The 20,413-nt window shown below is 37.9% G+C and overlaps 1 protein-coding gene and 1 non-coding gene across 2 annotated transcripts; both read left to right on the top strand.

Annotated features, from left to right (window-relative positions):
* Positions 1–951: 951 nt before the first annotated feature.
* LOC120250831 lies at positions 952–1,058 on the top strand. The gene has a single exon (XR_005533165.1). It is a non-coding gene; the product is annotated as a small nucleolar RNA R71 (small nucleolar RNA).
* Positions 1,059–17,307: 16,249 nt separating this feature from the next.
* LOC120250523 (SKP1-like protein 1A) lies at positions 17,308–20,004 on the top strand. Its single transcript, XM_039259342.1, has 2 exons — positions 17,308–17,723; positions 19,652–20,004. The coding sequence occupies exons 1-2, from the start codon at positions 17,415–17,417 to the stop codon at positions 19,823–19,825; spliced, it is 483 nt and encodes a 160-aa protein (XP_039115276.1). The 5' UTR covers positions 17,308–17,414; the 3' UTR covers positions 19,826–20,004.
* The last annotated feature ends 409 nt before the right edge of the window (positions 20,005–20,413 follow it).

The raw sequence follows: 20,413 nt of genomic DNA, 5'->3' as shown, positions 1-20,413 counted from the left end.
CCTCGTCTGATTGGTGCCGACGAAAGCTCCGTCAATAACCTTCTTTCAAGTGGAGTGCGATGTTAAAGCCGTAGAACCACTCTAAAACCCTTGCCAATACTCCTCAAAACCCTAGCGGCCACTCTCTTGAAAGTTGGGGAAAAGATGGAGAAACGAATGTTGAAATTGGGGCTAAAATTGGCCTTAAATATGGCTGGAATCTTGCATCCACACGCCCCTGTGGATTCTCCACATGGCCCGTGTCGAATTTCCACATGGACGTGGATAATTTCCACACACCCATGTGGATTCTCTGGAATTCTCTTTTTTGGCCGGTTATGAACTATACCTGCTCCAGTGTTTGCTACAGTACCAGCCAGAAACACTCCCGAATCCATGTTTTCATCAAGGTAACATGAACGGGCGCACATTTACGTCGTAGGTCACTTTGCTTCTTCAACAACGGCTTCATCGGTGAAGATCTTGCTATTAATGCACAAGCCAGGATACTTGAATGTGACTGCCTTTGTGCCCCTCCAAATCATTTTGCTAACTTGAATACACGGAGGTTGGCACACATTCTCGCATCTTGAGCCCGACTTATGCCTTTGCCTTTGATCCTTCTCAAGATTTCCTCCAAATGGTGTATTGACGATATACAGTGGCTTCTTTCTCTAACATTCGGCTTCACAACCCTATATGCATGAAAGTAACATAAATGCACACATATTAGCGCTAAAACCTGATAAAAGTAATGCTCATCATAAGGAAAGAACACTTCGCATTCTTATCACACAAGTACTTATGACCGGCGCGTTCGACTGGTAGCTGTTCATGGCTATTTCCTCTACAAATTCCAGGGCTTCATCAGGGGTCTTGTTCCCTATTGTACCTCCTGCGGCAGCATCTAGAAGCTATCTTGTACTTGGATTCAACCCGTTGTAAAAAGTTTGAATGATCATCTAATCGGGGAAACCGTGTTGTGGACACTTCCGCAAAAGGTCCTTGAATCACTCCCATGTCTCAAGTAATGATTCCAGTTCCATCTGTATGAATGAGGATATCTCATTACGAAGCCTTGCTAACTTTCCCTGGGGAAAGTATCTCGTAAGAAAGGTATTGACAATTTCATTCCAAGTCGTGATGGAAGCCTTTGGCAATGAATGGAGCTACTACTTGGCATTTCTTTTGAGAGAGAATGGGAAAGCCCTCAATCTGATAGCATCATCCGATAGTCCATTGATATTTTACATATCACAAACTTCCAAGAAGTTCTTAATATGATTGTTCGTATCCTCATCGGCCAAACCATTGAACTGCACTAACTATTGAATTATTTGGATGAATGTGAGTTTTAGCTCAAAGTTCGGAGCTATAATCGGGGGTCGCACAATACTCGATTGGGTGCCTAAAACTAAAGGTCTGGCATAGTCGGAAAGTGTTCTCTGTTGCTCATTCTATTCTGTCATATTATCTGACCCTTGACCTTCTACTTCAGCTCGGATTGACGGTTCTTGCACAGGTTCTTTTCCACTTCTTCTAAGTGTATGCTCAAGCTCAGGATCTCCTTCAACAATTTGTGAAGAGTTCCCTCGGGTCATAAATTGGAGCTACAACAAAAAAGAAAAGAAAAATCCAAACGATGATAGAATAAGAAAATGTGAAATAGAATGAATGATGAATAAAAAAAATGGCAAAATGCAAACTATCTCTAAACGCCTACTGCCTGGCAACGACGCCAAAAACTTGATAACGCCCCATGCGTGTGACCCACAAGTGCACGGGTTTGTCGAAGTAATAAATCTCAGGTGAATGGGTATCATATCCACAGGGAGTAGGGAATAAAAATGCCAAGATTGTTATCTAACTGAGCGAAGGTGGAATAATGATTTTGTTGATAAAATGTAATGAAAACAAGAATAAAAGAAACATGAAATAGAGAAGCACAAATAGATGAGAGGTAAGGCAATCGATAGAAGTGGGGTACTCGGATATTGTTCCACCTAGGACAATTGGTTCAAGTGCAAAATAACCTATTATATCTCCTAATTGATGCTTAATGAGTCATGGAAATCCTTAAACACACGGTCCCAAACCTAAGGTCAATCGTGACTAACTCTACACTATGTCATGGCGGAGAAATCGATCAATCTCAACACCTCACACTGCGCAGAGTTACAAGACACTCTAGGGATTCCAAGTGATAAACCTTATTCTAATGTATAGATCTAATCCTTTGGTCCAGGCGAAAGACCCCTAGTCGTAATTGAGCCCTAGGTGCTAAAGTCATTTCAATTCTTCACTCTGTTGTCTGTGTAACTAAGCCCCAACGGAGGTCATCCATTCGCCCATTCACTCTACTATGACCTCAAAATACTCTTGGAATGTGGTGGTAGGATAAATGACAGGATTTGTTATTTATCAAGGCGATGAATAGCTAAAATAACAAATTGCGGTCATCTGATTCCTAAGGATAGACCTAACCCTACTTCTAAGTGAAAGATCTCTAATCCCCTATAAGGTCCCAGTGGAGAAATCTCTCAATCTCACGCCTCACACCAAATATGGTTGCATAAAGCCTAAGGAATGCGGAGATAGAATGCACTAATAGAAAGGGAAAAGGGACACTCCACTATCTCATGACTCATCCTCTCAACCCTATTCATTCTTGAAGTTCTAACCCTAATGGAGACATCTCTCTCACCAAGGCAAACAAATCATGCATACTAATCAACCATAAGATCAACAAGGTAAGCAAATAATAAGAAAGCAAGATTGAAATTCTATTAAACTTGGATTTAATAGAAACACAAAGTAACTAACAGAAGAATAAGATTCTAGGGTTCACATCCCCAAAAACCTACTAGGGTTTAGCCCTCCATGGGGCAAATTATAAAACAAATAATACAATGTAAATCAATGAAAATTATGGAATAAAATCCCCTTGAATATGTGATGATTATCTTGATGGATCGCTCAACATCTTGAAGGATTTCTCTCTAAAGCTAGGTCGCCGATGGCTCCCTTGATGCTAAGAAAGCCATCATTAGTTACACTAAATGCAAAATTGATTAAATTAAATAATGCTAAGGAATTATAGATAAAATTAAATACAAATGAATTAAAATTAAAAATCACTCAATAAAAATTAATAAAATTAAACAAGTCTAAGAAAATATAATAAAAACTAAAAATAAAAAACATTAATTAAAATAAATAAGACGACATTAAATGTAAAATAAAGATGTAAAATTGAGAAATTTAAAAATAATATTATCTTAAGGATTTATAAAAAAATAAATAACAAACAAAATAAAAATAAAAAAACTAATACGTAATATATTTTTATTATTAAAATTAAACGTATAAAATGTAAAGTTGGCGCTTGAATGTGCAACACCCAAATATCAACCAAACACCTTAATTAAGAATCCTCACTTCATTGTTGTAGTTTTATTGGTCAAAATATCAAAATAGTCCCTCTATTATACAATTCTTGCCCTTTTAGTCCCTTCAATATAAACTATGCCTTTTAAAACCCTTTATTTTCATTTTTGGGAACTTTGGGTCCAATCAATGATGGTCGTTTGTCCAACCGTTTGGTCTATGCTGACATGGCTCATTATTGATTAAAAAAATTCTTAAAAGTAATAAAAAGGTTGGATTTAATAATAAATTAATCAAGAGGGTTCGGATCACAAAAGTAAGGATCCGAATCCTCATTCTTAAATCCCTAGGTTCCTCTTCCTCATCAGCGAACGAAGAACTTCTACCTTGGTCCACCCCCTACCTGTCGACGTCGTCGATCCCGTCGTCGACCCTCGGCCATATTTTGCACAATCCAACCGACGACGCCAGGTCTCCTCTACCACCCTCGCGTAACCTTCCCGAACTCTTGTCCCGTCAAGGTATGACTCTCTCCTCCAGTTTTCTCTTTCGAATGGTGAACTGGCATCTAGAATCCTTAAGTTGGCATGGTTGTTTTGTTCTACTTACTATATTTGGTTTAAATGGAGTTCATAAAGGTTTTGTAATTTTTCTTGATGACATGATGCATAAAGTGGAATGTGGGGTTTGTTTGTTTTTCTGCCATACATTCAAATTGGCTATAATAAAAATGCCTTTTTTTTAATGCTTAGAAAATACCTAATATATTTTGTTTCCCACTGCAATCATATAGTTTGATGTGCTCTGGTAGGACCCTCATCACCTTTCACATTAAGTTATCAAGTCCTTGATTTAGTTAATTAATAAAGTCCTTGATTTAGTTTATTAATATTGTCTTTACATTGCCATGCATGATGTAGTGTTTTCTATATATGGACAAGTGTGTGGAGTCAAGAGCACCATATACATGACTTGTGTGGTAGTTTGTCTAGGATGCAGGACCACTTTATATATATAATGTATGTGCATATATATGACCAACTATATAAAAATATAGGTTTGTATTCAAGTTAGAAAATTAGGTCTTCAAATTAATTAGAGCACAACTGATAAGTGCTTGAGTAGACATATTTTTATATATGTTTTACATGCATTGAGCATCATTTTTACTGTGGTTTATGTCTCATATTGTGTATTTGGTGTTCTTTTATGCATATAGGTTGTGAATGCCTTGAAGAGTAAAAAGGAAGCAAAGATGGGCTATAAAGACATAATGTTGGGAGTTCTTGTTCAATTCAATGACCAAGACACGAGAGGAGTTTATAAACGTGGAGATGTGTGCCAACTTCCAAGAAGATTCAAGTCAATTCACTAGTTGGAAGGGCACAAAGGCAGCCACATCATCATGTTCCTTCTCTTTGTGAAGATTGCAAGACCTCTCAAAGATACGTCGATGAAGAAAAGTTTTATAGCCTACCACATGGACGTGTGCCCGGACATGTGGCCTCAAGAGAAGAGTGTTTAGACCGCGTTTTGTGAAAAGTACTGTAGCAATCTTACTGTAATATCTTCACTGTAGCAAAATTACTGTTCACACGCCCGCGTGGAAATTCCGCGCGCCCGCGTGGAAATTCTTGCAGCCCACGCAGGCGCGTGGAAAATCCACACGGGCGCGTGACAGACGTGATCTAAGGCCTATAAATAGCTGTTTTTGCCCTATTCTTTCTCATCTTTTTGTGCGGCTCTTGAGGGGTGGGGACGGCTAGGGGTTTGGAGAGGAGGTCTTTGCGGCTTTGAGGCGCTTCGTCACCAACTTTGATCGATTCCTCCTCCGTCATAGCATCAAGGAAGCCATCGGTGAACCTAGCTTCGGAGTGGGTCCTTCAAGACGTCGAAGCTCTCCATCAAGGCCATCGGGTTCATATATAAGGGGGTTTATTTCTATGGTTTTAATGTACTTTCATTCATTGATGGTGTGTTTTTGTATGTTGCTCCATGGAGGGCTAAAAACCCTAGAGGGTATTTGGGCTTGTGAACTCTAGGATTCTCATCTTTTGTGGATTTGCTTTTGTGTTTCTATTTAATCCGAGTTTGATTAAGTTTCATTCTTGTTTGTTTAATGCTTGCTTGCCTTATTGATCTTATGGTTATTTGGTTTGCATGATTTGTTGCCTTGGTGGGAGAGAGATCTCCATTAGGGTTAGAACCTCAAGATTGAAGACGGTTGAGAGGGTGAGTCATGAGATAGTGAAGTGTCCCCTTTCCCTCCGATTGGTGTATTCTATCTCCATTCCCTAAGCTCTATGCAACCATATTTGGTGGGAGGCGTGAGATTGCTCGATTTCTCCGCCCGGGACCTTGTAGGGGGTTAGGATCCTTCGCCGGGAATTAGGGTTGGATCAATCTTTTAGGAATTGGATACACGTTTGGAATTCCTAGAGTGCTTTTGCGGTCATATGTGGTGTGAGGTGTTGAGATTGAGCGATTTCTCCACCGGGACCTCGTAGGGGACTAGTATCGGTGATCTAGAGATAGACCCGATTATGTTTGGATTTCCACAACTTAACTTACTCATCATAGAAACACTTTGCTTATCCGGTACCTAATACCTAAATCCTATGGGGAGCATTGCCCGAATACCCCACTTTTACTGATTGAGATTCTCCTTCCATTTTACCCTTGCATATTCGTCTCCGGTGTTCATCTCTTCGCACATTAGATCACCACACCGTTTCATTTATCATTAGGTTAGAAAGCAGAGAAGAAGTTAGTACTAGTAGCCCTGTTCCCTGTGGATTCGACTACCCACTCACCGGGGTAATTATTACTTCGACACCCGTGCACTTGCGGTTTACACACGCATATTCGGACGTGTCAAGTTTTTGGCGCCGTTGCCGGGGAATAGGATACTAGGAACGCTAGGACTTTGTTGCTCTAGCCATTTATCCATTTTTCATTTTATTTTTCTATTCCACACTTTCTTTTTCTTCCATCATTCTCATCAATTTTTATTTTTGTTTTTCGTCCCATTTCACTTTATCTTCTTCCACCGTTCTATTTTTGTTTTTATTTTTGTCTTACTTACTTTTTTTCTTGCATGGAACTTGAATGATGATTAATCCAATTTTTAAACTTATATTTTTCAGGGTTGAAGCTCTCACTAGAAAAACTTGATCAATTTGTTAATGTTCATCAACATCACAATCCATATCGCATTAACTATCATCCAAATCAAAGGAGCTACCCAAATCTTTTGTGGGATATTGATGAACAACAATGGGAAGCACCTCAAGAAGAATTTCAGATGGATGAGAAGCTTGAAGATGATGTACTTCGGTTGGAAAGAGTGTTACCGAGATTTATTAAAGCCACCGATGCCCGTTTCCAAAATATTGAGGCCACATTAAGTTGTCACGAGGTCTCCATCAAAAACATTGAACATAAATTAGGAGAGATCTTGGACATGCTTGCTAAGGAAAAAGAAGAATTTGAACAAGCAAGGCAAGTATCTCCGGGACATGATGAGGCCATGAGCAACATTGAAGAAGTTGGGCAAATTGAGTACATTGATGTAGAAAATAAAAAGAAAGAAGTTGAATATCATTTTTGAGATTTTTGGATTGTGTGAATGAAGATTGTGCTTGTGAGCGAGGAAATTTTTCAAGGGATTTGCTAGTCTCATGTTCCTCTCAAGTTGAAAATACACAAGAAGAAGCAAACCCCAAGTTAATGGAACAAGCATCATTCTTTAGGATTGATCAACTCTTACAATGCAAGAGAGAGGTTTTGGGAAGGGAAGAAGATGTGGGTAGGAGATTGAAGCCATCCAATGACCCACCGTGCTAAGCTTGGACAATTCCCAACCCAAATTGTTTCCTTGGAGGCCAAAAGTAAGATGGTTGGACTCTCCAACAAATACTTCATCCCTGCAAGTTGACTCTTGGTTTAAAGGAAGTAGCTATGCAATGTCTAGTCGGGAGGAACACACTCTTTTCAAGCCTCCATAAGGTAAGGAAGAGGTACGTCAAGCTTAGTGACGTAAAACAAAGCGCTTCTTGGGAGGCAACCCAAGTTTTTTTAATTGTTTTCTAGTTTAGATTTTTCATTTACTGCATGAATAAATTCATGAGTGGGTGCTTTGATGAATTTTTTTGTTGGTGTTGAAGTTTTTCATGGAAAAATTTTTGGTGATTTAACTTGATTTTTCATGTATGTGGCATGGTTTAGGGAGTAATTCATGTTTATAGTTGAAGAATTAGTGTTAATTTGAAGTTTGGAGCCTTGCGTGGACTGTCTGCAGAAATTTTGCAGCTCACACGGTCGCGTGGAATTTCCACGCGGCCGTGTACAGTACCCACGCGGGGGTGTGGAATTTCCACACCCCCATGTGGCTTATAAGAATATGAGGGGTCACTTTTCATTATCTTCATCACTTATACCCTTCATGTCCCACTTCTCCATCTTCAAGAATCCAAACTTTTGAGCACAAAACTAAGTTCTTCAACTCCTTTGAGATTTAAAAGTGTTTTGCCGGCATTTGCATTAAGTTTCCTTCACCAATTTGCACCGGTAAGCTTCATCTTCTCCCATTTTCTCCATGCTCTTATTTTGCTAATCCATAGAGTTTTATTGGTTTATAAGTGTTGTTTTTCATGGGAAATCTTGTAGAGACACTTTAGAATGTATGGATCGGAAATTTTTGGAAGCGTTGGAGCTCAATCATGGCTTCTTGGCCATGGTTAGGCGCCCACGCGGGCGCGTGGCCGGCCCACACGCCCGCGTGGGCAGGGCCGGCCGCTCGGCGGCGCGCCCAGCTGGCGCTGCGGCCAGCCCAAGCGCCCGCGTGGGCTGGCGCCACGCGCTCGCGTGGCGCCCGGCCGAGACTGAGCAGCGCCCGGCGATGGGCGCGTGGCTTCCCCACACGCCCGCGTGGGCTAGAAAAGTACCCTATAAGGCAAGAAAAGTGCTTGGCTTGCCCTCCACGCCCGCGTGGAGCCCTGTACTCATCAAATTCATGCTTAATTGACTTCTTTTGAAGCTTTATTTGCAGGTATGACACCAAGGACCGAAAAACCTGTTCCGAAATGCTTGAATTTCATACGGTTAACCTTGGATGAGAACATTATTTTGGCACACCGGCAACACCAGAAGATGACGTTGATGCTTGAGGCGTCCCACTCATGACTCTTTAGATTTCTTTACTTTTGTTCTCATTTTTAGTTTTCTTTATTTTATCGTTTAGACTGTAGTTATCTTTGTGCGAGTTTGTACTTCATTTGTTTTACTAATAAGAACTCGTATGTCTTTTCTTTTTGTTGAGCTTCACTGAACCCTTTATATACGTGCAGATGGCCTTGAGAGTGATGTTGATGGTGTTTTAGTCATAGACACGATCATGTGATATTGTCACATGGTCGTGTGAGCTTCACAACCCATACAACAAGCCCATGAGTTAGACTTCACCAAACGATTAATGAGGAGTTCAGGGGAGTATTGTTTTAATTGCATTCCCACACACATTATGCTTCCATTGTTATTATTTTTATTGTGCTTGCATGTGTACATTGAGGACAATGTACATCTTAAGTGTGGGGGAGGGTTCACCTTATACATGACTTTTACTTGTGTTTTCATGAGCATGCTCTTGTTGCCAATGAAGGTTCACCTTAGGGTTAAGAGTTTAATTCTTAGTTTTTGGAGGTTATAAACATGGATTTTATCATGCTCTAGTTTTCATCCAATTTTATTGAATATTTTTTTGTCCGATTGCTCTTTTCCGCACTTTTTCTCGCTCATTAGACCTATGAAGACTCTAGTTCATTATGTTTGGGACTTTAGTGTGCTAGTTTTTATTTGAAAAAAAGAAAAAAATCATCTGAGGAAAATCAAGAAAAAAATCAGAAAAAAATTTGATGGAAATTGTTTGTTGTTTGTACATAGGGTGTGGAAAGAGCTACCACCCATGATGTATGTAGCTACTCTCATAAGTCGGATACTTGTTATGCCCTAATGAGAGAAAGAGCTATCTCATGGGATGTGTGAAAGCTACCATCCTCGGTAGAAAGAGCTACCACCTCGAAAAGTGTGAAAGCCACTCGAGAGGCATCTTGGGAAAGGGCTACCTTAGAGGTTGTGTGAAGCTACTACCTATTCTTTTACTGTTTATAAATAAGTCCCATGTTAATAAGAACTTGGTAGTGGACATAGTGTTGACATGAGTTGAGTTTTTTCACACACACACGCATTCGGATTTTATCACATTCATTTTTTTATTGGATTGTTTGCTAGAGCATTGATTGTTTTTGTCTAGTGTTTGATTCTCTCCATGATCGTAGAATTTTTATTCTTGTACTCTTTTTGGTCAACCTAAGGCCAAGCACTTCTCTTTTTCTTTCCATGAGTTTAATGTTTAATTTTTGCTTGAGGACAAGCAAAGACTTAAGTGTGGGGGAGTTTGATAAGTGCTTGAGTAGACATATTTTTATATATGTTTTACATGCATTGAGCATCATTTTTACTGTGGTTTATGTCTCATATTGTGTATTTGGTGTTCTTTTATGCATATAGGTTGTTAATGCCTTGAAGAGTAAAAAGGAAGCAATGATGGGCTATAAAGACATAATGTTAGGAGTTCTTGTTCAATTCAATGACCAAGACACGAGAGGAGTTTATAAACGTGGAGATGTGTGCCAACTTCCAAGAAGATTCAAGTCAATTCACTAGTTGGAAGGGCACAAAGGCAGCCACATCATCATGTTCCTTCTCTTTGTGAAAATTGCAAGACCTCTCAAAGATACGTCGATGAAGAAAAGTTTTATAGCCTACCACATGGACGTGTGCCCGGACATGTGGCCTCAAGAGAAGAGTGTTTAGACCGCGTTTTGTGAAAAGTACTGTAGCAATCTTACTGTAGCAAAATTACTGTTCACGCGCCCGCGTGGAAATTCTTGCAGCCCACGCGGGCGCGTGGAAAATCCACACGGGCGCGTGACAGACGTGATCTAAGGCCTATAAATAGCTGTTTTGCCCTATTCTTTCTCATCTTTTGTGCGGCTCTTGAGGGGTGGGACGGCTAGGGTTTGGAGAGGAGGTCTTTGCGGCTTTGGAGGCGCTTCGTCACCAACTTTGATCGATTCCTCCTCCGTCATAGCATCAAGGAAGCCATCGGTGAACCTAGCTCGGAGTGGGTCCTTCAAGGCGTCGAAGCTCTCCATCAAGGCCATCAGTTCATATATAAGGGGTTTATTTCTATGGTTTTTAATGTACTTTCATTCATTGATGGTGTGTTTTGTATGTTGCTCCATGGAGGGCTAAAACCCCTAGAGGGTATTTGGGCTTGTGAACTCTAGGATTCTCATCTTTTTGTGGATTTGCTTTGTGTTTCTATTTAATCCGAGTTTGATTAAGTTTCATTCTTGTTTGTTTAATGCTTGCTTGCCTTATTGATCTTATGGTTATTTGGTTTTGCATGATTTGTTGCCTTGGTGGGAGAGAGATCTCCATTAGGGTTAGAACCTCAAGATTGAAGACGGTTGAGAGGGTGAGTCATGAGATAGTGAAGTGTCCCCTTTCCCCTCCGATTGGTGTATTCTATCTCCATTCCCTAAGCTCTATGCAACCATATTTGGTGGGAGGCGTGAGATTGCTCGATTTCTCCGCGGGACCTTGTAGGGGGTTAGGATCCTTCGCGGGAATTAGGGTTGGATCAATCTTTAGGAATTGGATACACGTTTGGAATCCCCTAGAGTCTTTGCGGTCATATGTGGTGTGAGGTGTTGAGATTGAGCGATTTCTCCACCGGGACCTCGTAGGGGGACTAGTATCGGTGATCTAGAGATAGACCCGATTATGTTTGGATTTCCACAACTTAACTTACTCATCATAGAAACACTTTGCTTATCTGGTACCTAATACCTGAATCCTATGGGGAGCATTGCCCGAATACCCCACTTTTACTGATTGAGATTCTCCTTCCATTTTACCCTTGCATATTCGTCTCCGGTGTTCATCTCTTCGCACATTAGATCACCACACCGTTTCATTTATCATTAGGTTAGAAAGGAGAGAAGAAGTTAGTACTAGTAGCCCTGTTCCCTGTAGATTCGACTACCCACTCACCGGGGTAATTATTACTTCGACACCCGTGCACTTGCGGTTTACACACGCATATTCGGACGTGTCAACAACACAAGTTGGTCCTGCTATAAAAAAAAGTGGTGGGGACCATATATGTAAATCCTATATCAAAGCTTAGACTTTTCTAAAATCATCTGCTCCTTTTAAATTGTCAATCTAGTACATTAGTTATATTTAATGTTGTTGTTAGAGGATCAGATGTAAAGGATTTCTTCATGGGGTGTGAAGTAATTTTAGATGTCAAGGACTTGTATTCATATTTGATCCACTTGCAGTTCCATGAGAAGTTTTCTATTCTTATGTCACTCCATTAATTAATTAATTGATTCACAATTTAAATGAATCTCATGGGATATGTTTTAATCAAATGTCTTAGGACAATCTTAAGTGTAACTCCATTAAGTAATTAATGGATTCATAATTTTATTGAATGTCTCTGTAATACAATAAGGACTTATAATCATATTGGATCTAATTTTATTGCCATGGCAAGTTGTTGTGCCTCTGTTTGTATATATTATACTTTTTGGGTTGAAATTCTTATATACCATGATTATTAATTGTTGTTGTTGTTGTTGTTGTTGTTGTTATTATTATTATTATTATTATTATTATTTTCTTGCATGGAAGTAATTGTTTGTCATTTCCTTTGTATGAATCATAGCATGGCTACTTGGGATGATTACCTTATTAAGTATCACCATGGAGGGACTTTGGTAAGAGAGCCAGATGTTAGATATGACAATGGAACAATGATTGAATTTGTTGTTGATCCAGATAAGTTATGTTACTGGGACTTAATAGGAAATCTGAAGAAGTTAGGTTTTGATATAATAAAGACCATAAATTTATCTTTTATTGATAGTGAAGGAATATTGAGACTGATTTGTAATGATGGGGGTATTATGTCTTTAGTTGAGCAATCAAGAAGACAATGCACAGTAGATATTTATGTGGAGTTTTCAGATGTCAACCATGAAAAAAACATGCCAGATGCCTTGTTGTCTGAAGGTGAAAATGATGTTAAGTTGGAATTGGGAAAAGATAATGAGAGAGATTGTCATGCAATTGATTCAGGAGATGATGATGAAGATAGGATGGTGGATGCCCAAATTATTAATTACAGTTCAGATGTTGATGAAGAAAGGGAACATGCTAGGGATAAATTGAGTAAACATATTCAATTGAGGAAAGCAATAGAAGAGAATGCTAATGACAGTGATAAGGAAGATGAGAATGCAGGAATGGGGACTGATAGTAGAAATTATCAAGAGGGAAATGTTGATACGGCTAATTTGAATGAGACTGGAAAAGTTAGTGGTTATGAAACTGATTATATTAACTCATCAGATCTTGGCAATATGTTGACACAAGTGGAGTTTCGGATGCAGATGATGCAGTGAGACACAAATCAAGTAACAAGTTTTATGATCCTAATACCCCAATGCAAGATTTCAGACTCGATCTCAAGTTTATAGACTTGAAAATGTTTAAAAATGAGCTTGTTGAATTCTCAACCAAAAAAGGATTTGAGTTCAAGTATGTAAAAAATGATGCATTAAGGGTGAGGGCCATTTGTTCTGCAAAGGGTTGTACATGGTTAATTTTGTGTTCTTATTGCAATGGGGAAAAATTATATGTTATCAAACACTATGTGCAAAACCATTCATGTACGTTTGGAACTACTAGGAATAAAAGGGTCATAGCTCCTGTAATTTCAAGGAGATTTGGAGATATCATAGCTGCTATGCCATTCATTAAGCCCAGGCATTTAAAGGCATTGGTGAGGAGAGAACTTGGTGTTTTTATTGGTGACAAAGTTTGCAGGAATGCTAAGAGATTGGCAATTAGAAGAATTAAACAACAGTTTATAGAAGATTTTGTGGTGTTGAATAATTATGCAATGGAACTGAAAGAAACCAATCCTGGTAGCAATGTGGAGGTTGCATTCGAAAGGCAAAATCCCAATGAATTGCCTCTATTTAAGAAGATATACATCTGCCTGCATGCTATGAAAGAAGGTTTCCTTTCAGGCTGTAGGAGGCTTATAAGTGTTGATGGTTGCTTTTTAAAGGAGTAATGAAAGGACAGCTATTGGTGGCAGTAGGGAGAGATGGGAACAATCACATGTTCCCTATTGTGTGGACAATTGTGGAAAAAAAGACCACTGAAAGTTGGTCCTGGTTTTTTCAGCATCTAAAAGCAGATCTTTGCATTGAAGATGGACTTGGATGGTCAATAGTAAGTGACATGCAAAAGGTATGCATGTAATTTTCTTGAATTCTTCCCTGTAATCAAATGTATTTTTTTACTTTATTAATGTGTTACTTGCAGGGGCTAATCAATGCAGTTACAACACTTATGCCATATATTGAACATCGGATGTGTGCAAGACACATATATGCACGATAGGGGAAGCAACACCCAGGTAAAGAATTGAAAATTCAATTTTGGATCATTACTAGATGCACCAACCAACCTGAGATGCAAAAACAATTAGAAAGGATGAAAACTATGAAAGGAGGGGAAAAGGCAACAGAAGATTTGTTGGAAAGATGGCCTATACAAGGTTGGTGCCAAGCACTTTTCATTAATCATGGTAAATGTGATGCTATTGACAACAACATGTGTGAGACCTTCAATGGAGTTATGGTTGAAGCCAGGAGCAAGCCAATAATTACATTGATGGAGGAAATTAGGAGATATGTCATGAATAGAATTGTTGCAAAAAGAGAATATGCTACCAAGTGGAAGGTGGATTTTGGACCAAACATAGTTGCCAAGATAGAAAAAGAAAGGAACAAAAGTGGGAAATGGCAAGTTGAATGGAATGGTGCTGCAAGTGATGAGGTGTTTTGGTATGATCCAGAGCTACATGTAAGAGAAAGCTATGATGTTAAGTTAGCTAGAAAGAGTTGCACTTGTGAAAAATGGGATAAGACTAGAATCCCCTGTCAACATGCCATGGCTGCAGTAGCATTTCATGGAGAAAATCCTTTTAGTTACGTGTCTGATTGGTTCACAGAAGAGACTTATCTTAATTCATATCAATTCACAGTCAATCCTGTGAGAAGCAGAATGTTTTGGCCAACTAGTGAACAAGGTCCACTATTACCACCTCTACATAAAAGGATGCCTGGTAGACCACCAAAGAAGAGAAGAAGAGAACCATTAGAAGGAAAAAATGGTAGCAATACAAAACTCTCTAGGAAGGGCAGAATTTTTAAATGTGGAGTTTGCCATGTTGAAGGTCACAACAAGAGATGTTGTCCAAAAAAAAATGATCAAGTAAGTTCCCTTTAAATTAAGTGTAGTTAAGAGTATTTCATTCCAATGTTGACTTTGGTGATCATAATAATATCTATTCTACATATGCAGGGCACATCTGCTGATATTTCTTCAAATGGCCAGACAACACAGCAAGGAAAGCCAAACAAAGGAAAGGAAAAGGTTGATGTTGCATCAAGAGGGAAGAGGAAAAAAGCTTCTGCTAGTTATGGTCCATTAACTATTTTGAGAGTAAGTAATTTTTTTTTTCAACTTGCTTGTAAATTGTTTTTAATTAAAGCCTACAACCAATTTATTCCCTGATGCTGAATGAGTTGGATGAATTAAAATGTTCTCAGGTTTGTGTTATTTTTATCAAATTCTCATTAAAATTTTCAAAGTGAGTAATTTTTAAGGGTTGCAACCCAAAAAATTACATGACTTTCTTTAAGAATAAACATGTGTTCTGTTCTAGTGATGAATTTGAGATGGATGGACAATGTAATTGTTATGTATTACCATAATTGAATGTGTTTCATTTAAAGCTTATGATGAAAAAGATTGTCATGATGCTAATTGGGTTAGGTTAATTGAGATGTTATGAGATTTGTATTATTTTTAGCACGTTGTCATTAAAATTCTGAAAGTGAGTAATTTTTTTTTCTTTTTTTTTGGTTTGTGAATTTTGTGCAATTTGATTCAATTAAGAATGACATGACTCTGTCCTATTTTTTAAGAATGAATATGTGGTTTTGTTATAGTGATGAATTTGGGATGGATGGATAATGTAATTGTTAGGATTGCCATGGTTGAGTGTGTTTCATTTAGAGCTTATGATGAAAAAAATTGTCATGATACTAATTGGGTTGGGTGAATTAAGGCTTGCAACCAAAAATAGAATGACATCTCTATCATGATGTTTAAGAATGAACATGTGATTGTGTGTAGAGATTATTTTGAGATGGATGGATACTGTAATTGTTATTGATTATCTTGGTTGAATGAGTTTTATTTGAAGCTTATGATGAAATCAAATATGATAATTTAGTATTACAGGGTGCTCATACTGGAGAATTAACTATTGGAATGGAAGCTCCACATGGTGCAGCATTCTTTGGCACTTGTGATGTCAGGCAAGAAGGGATGGAAGGCTTGCTGCAACCAAAAATCAAACTGGAGAAAGCTACCATGGCTCTACAACAGAAGAAATTTTGTATTTCCCAACACAACAAAGCAGGGCAAGTAATGTAATTACAGAAAATCCTCAATCTTGAAGGAAGGAAGCATAATGAGAGGGATGGTTTTGTTTCTTTGAGAATGGTTTAAATTTGTTCCAACTTGATATATGATATGTGAAACTTGGTGATTTTGCAAAGTTGTAATGTTTTGTTGGTTAAATGTAAAGTTGGATAATGTTATTCATTGTTAATGAATGTTTAATTGTTGTTTTGTGTAATGACTGTTCTTACTTAAATTACCTTGCATAATAATTTCTAATTAATTGAACTAAATGTTTACGGAGAATCAGGAGTGCTTACTCTTAAATTAATATTATAATTGTTGAATTAACAAGAACTTATTTACAGTGAACCATGGTTACAACATTCATGAAAATACAATCAAAATCAAAATGGAAGACTAAATCAACATTGTCATGTCTTCCATACCCAGACAAACCATAAACATTTTCTGAAACCCTAGTAGCATTGCTATAAAAAAAATATGGCATTGGTTGGGAAGGTCGCCGGCAGAATGTGGCGTCGGTCGGGAAGTTCACCGGGAGAAGAGTTCGGGAATGTTACGCGAGGATGATGGAGGAGATCTGGCGTCGTCAGTTGGATTTCGCACAATATGGCCGAGGGTGGACGGTGGGATCGACGATGTCGACAGGTAGGAGGTGGACCAAGGTAGAAGTTCTTCGTTCACTGATGAGGAAGAGGAACCTAGGGATTTAAGAATGAGGGTTCAGATCCTTACTTTTGTGATCCGAACCCTCTTGATTAATTTATTATTAAATCCAACATTTTTATTACTTTTAAGAATTTTTTTAATCAATAATGAGCCATGTCAGCACAGACCAAACGCCTAGACAAATGACCGTCATTGATTGGACCCAAAGTTCCCAAAAATGAAAATAAAGGGGCTTAAAAAGCATAGTTTATATTAAAGGGACTAAAAGGGCTGAAATTGTATAATAGAGGGACTATTTTGATATTTTGGCCTAGTTTATTAATAAATTTATAAATAAAACAACAACCATGACTATACAGCTTTGGTATATGGGCCGGCCCATTGGGTTGAATCGAGTAAATAGGCCTGAGGGGTTGAGTTGGAGAATGGTCCGGGCTGGGCCCTCTACTGGGCTTCTATCTACAAAAAAGACAATCCATTTGGTTTGGAACCTCGCCCAGACATTTCAATTTCTTTGTTGTAATAAATGTAACTTATAAAAGAAACAATTTGAAAAATCTTTAATATATATATATACCTGTAATGTTTTATGCAAATTTTCTTTAATATATAATGATGCCACCTTCTAGTTTTGATAAACACAAAGCGGTGCCCCCAATAAAAAAAAACGCTTCCCCTTTTTCTGAAGAGACCCCTTTCCTATTTCTCTTTCTGAGCTTCAGTTGACCCCTTCAATGGCAACGGAGAACGGCGCAAAGGTGATAGTTTTGAAGAGCTCCGATGGAGAGACGTTCGAGGTTGAGGAGTCCGTTCTCATGGAATCCCAGACCATCAAGCACTTGATTGAGGACGACTGCGCTGAGAACATCCCCCTTCCCAACGTCACCAGCAAGATCCTCTCCAAGGTCATCGAGTACTGCAAGAAGCACGTTGACCACGCCTCGAAGGCCTCCTCCGACGAGAAGCTCATCGACGACGAGATCAAAGCTTGGGACGCAGATTTCGTCAAAGTCGATCAGGCCACCCTCTTCGATCTCATTTTGGTAATCAATGTTGACTTTTTCTCTGTGTTTTCTTGATTGTGGATTGGTTTTATTTTGTTTGATTTGAATTAACAGATTCAGTATTTGAAATCATGTCACGCTTTATTATTATTATTTTTAAATCTTATGTGTTTGAAATCAATTATTTCCTCCGTTTTTTTTTTCTTGTTGTAGGCGTTTTTTTTTTCAAATGTATTTTAGCATTTTTCTTCCAATCCTTTCCCTTTTTATAGTTGATGGCTTGATGTTTTGTAGAGAATGTTCAAAAGCCATGGTTTGTAAGGTCTATATGGTACATTTTGATTTGGAGGCAGTGGTTTTTTAGAGTCATGGTTTGAGCAATGCTAGTGATTTGTAGTTTTCTTTGATCATTGGCCATATTGAAAATTCCTTGAATTACAGTGATATTTGGCCTTTCCAAATTATTCAATCGCATATTTTTTTAATCAATGATTTCTGTATGAAATAGTACTGATTTCTTTCTCCAATGCTCCTTGTATGTTCACTATCTTTTGTTTTCTACTTTTTCTTCCTTGTTCTAGGTTTCTTTGAATTCATTAATCCCTCAGTGTTGATTTTTCTTGTGCAATCCTTTTTTTTTCTGCCCTGGCATTTTATTTTATTTTATTTTTTGTTTATTATAGAGCAATTTATTGATAATCCCTTTGTGTTGATCATGACCTTACCTCACCCTGCTGCTATTTGGATGTGTATTTGACATAACTGGAAACATATACATTTACAATTCAATTGACTAAAAGAATTTAAATGATCGGAAGCCATATTTTGCTTTAACTTTCTGAAATGTTGGGAATTTTAACCAGTTTGATTTTATTTATTTGTCTGAAGCAATATTACTCATTGCCGAGGTAGTGATACTTTTGGTTTTCTCAAATATAATAGGAACTTTTCTTCCATCTTGGGTGAACTTTTCTTGTTAAGTTTCAAAATTTCTACTGCCAATTGCCGCTGTTCCTCTACTTGGTCTTTTATTTTTCCTGAGCCTTGGCTTTGGCACAAATGCAATACCAATTAGCTGTCTTAACTTTGACTCAAAAAATGAATAATATCATGTAAATTGAAAGAAAAAAAATTATGGTAAGTATTGTTCAGTTTGTTATAACATATATTTCTCTTAGTTTCCCATATAAGTTGTATATTCTTGACAAGGTTTGGATCCATAAGAAATTGTTTTATTGTTCGGTAGGTATTTGTGGCCCATGATCTGTGGAGATATTCCTAGAAAATACAAAAAATTTTCTCTTACAAAGGAGAGCATTTTGCATGTGCTTTGGTTTTTTTTTTTTAATATTATTTTCCCTTTTTTTGATCTGACGCTGAAGAACCAGTTAATAGTTTCTCCCAGTTTCTTTACTTATCTGTTAGAATGTGTCTGGATTGATTGGAAAGTCAAGTAGAAAAAAGGCAAAATATGAAATTTCTTTATCTATTTATTGAAGTGTTTAGTTGATGAGAATTATGTACAAATGAAGAAGTGTGAACCATAAAAACAATTAATTTTCTTTTCCTTCCCACAATGTTTTTGTGGGGAAAAAGCCTTCCAGTAATTTTCAGTCATTTTTTTAGTCCTTTACTGAAGCACAACATGGGTATCCCAACAAGAAGTGAAATGCATTTTCAAGTATACTTTTTCCACTCATTTATTTTGGCTCGTGATTTCTTGTTTTCATTTTTAGCTATGTTCGAGGTTGCTGCTTGTACATTGAAAACATTTTGTTTGGATATTAAATTAATTGTTCTGTCTCTTATGTTGCCATATTGCTTGACTATCTAAGCATTTGAAGCATGTGCAGTGCTTTTCGTAGGGGCAATTCACTCGGAAGAAATCATTTTGATTATTCTGTTATCAAATATGTTTTTACCTTTGATCTTTTATAATCATCCTTACCATCATTCAATTTGTTTAGGCTGCTAACTACCTTAACATCAAGAGCCTTCTGGATCTTACCTGCCAGACAGTGGCTGACATGATCAAGGGGAAGACTCCTGAAGAAATACGGAAAACTTTTAACATCAAGAATGATTTCACACCAGAAGAGGAGGAAGAGATCCGCAGAGAGAATCAGTGGGCTTTCGAATGAAAGCTTTGATAGTTGGAATTTGGAATTAATGTCATAAAGGTTTTGGTGCCATCTATCAACTTCTATTTTTATCTAATCGTTTGAAAGATATTGTAGAATTTGGATCAGTTGCAATTACTGTGCTTACTGTTACCATATTGCTTTTTCAATATATGCCTTGTGTCCGTTGTTAAATTGAATCTCTTATCTTGCTGCCATTTCATAGTTCCAATGGTACATACTGAATATTAACTTCCAGAGGGTGGTCATTTGAACAAAGGCTTCTTTTATTCACTTAAAGGAGCATTGTTGTTGGTGAAGTAGTAGAACTCAGGGTTTGACAGTCTGATATGTTGATGATGAGTTTGTTATGGTAGCAGGGTATCTTTTTTCGGCAATATAGTTAGCCAGACTGGAAACAAATGTGTTTGATTCCAAATTACACATAAGCTATATGCTTTCAAAATTTTGTATTCGTTTGGTGAGATTAACGACTTTAAGTTTTAATGATCTGTGGTTGTCAGGGATTGGGAGCATTTGAAAATTATTGTCTTGGAGGATTGGGAAATTTAGGATCTCAAGTATAAATCCATTAGAAAGTTGTGATGA

The sequence above is a fragment of the Dioscorea cayenensis genome, chromosome 19 (genome assembly GCF_009730915.1).
Source record: "Dioscorea cayenensis subsp. rotundata cultivar TDr96_F1 chromosome 19, TDr96_F1_v2_PseudoChromosome.rev07_lg8_w22 25.fasta, whole genome shotgun sequence".
Taxonomy (NCBI): domain Eukaryota; kingdom Viridiplantae; phylum Streptophyta; class Magnoliopsida; order Dioscoreales; family Dioscoreaceae; genus Dioscorea; species Dioscorea cayenensis.
This window is presented reverse-complemented; position numbering and strand designations above follow the sequence as displayed.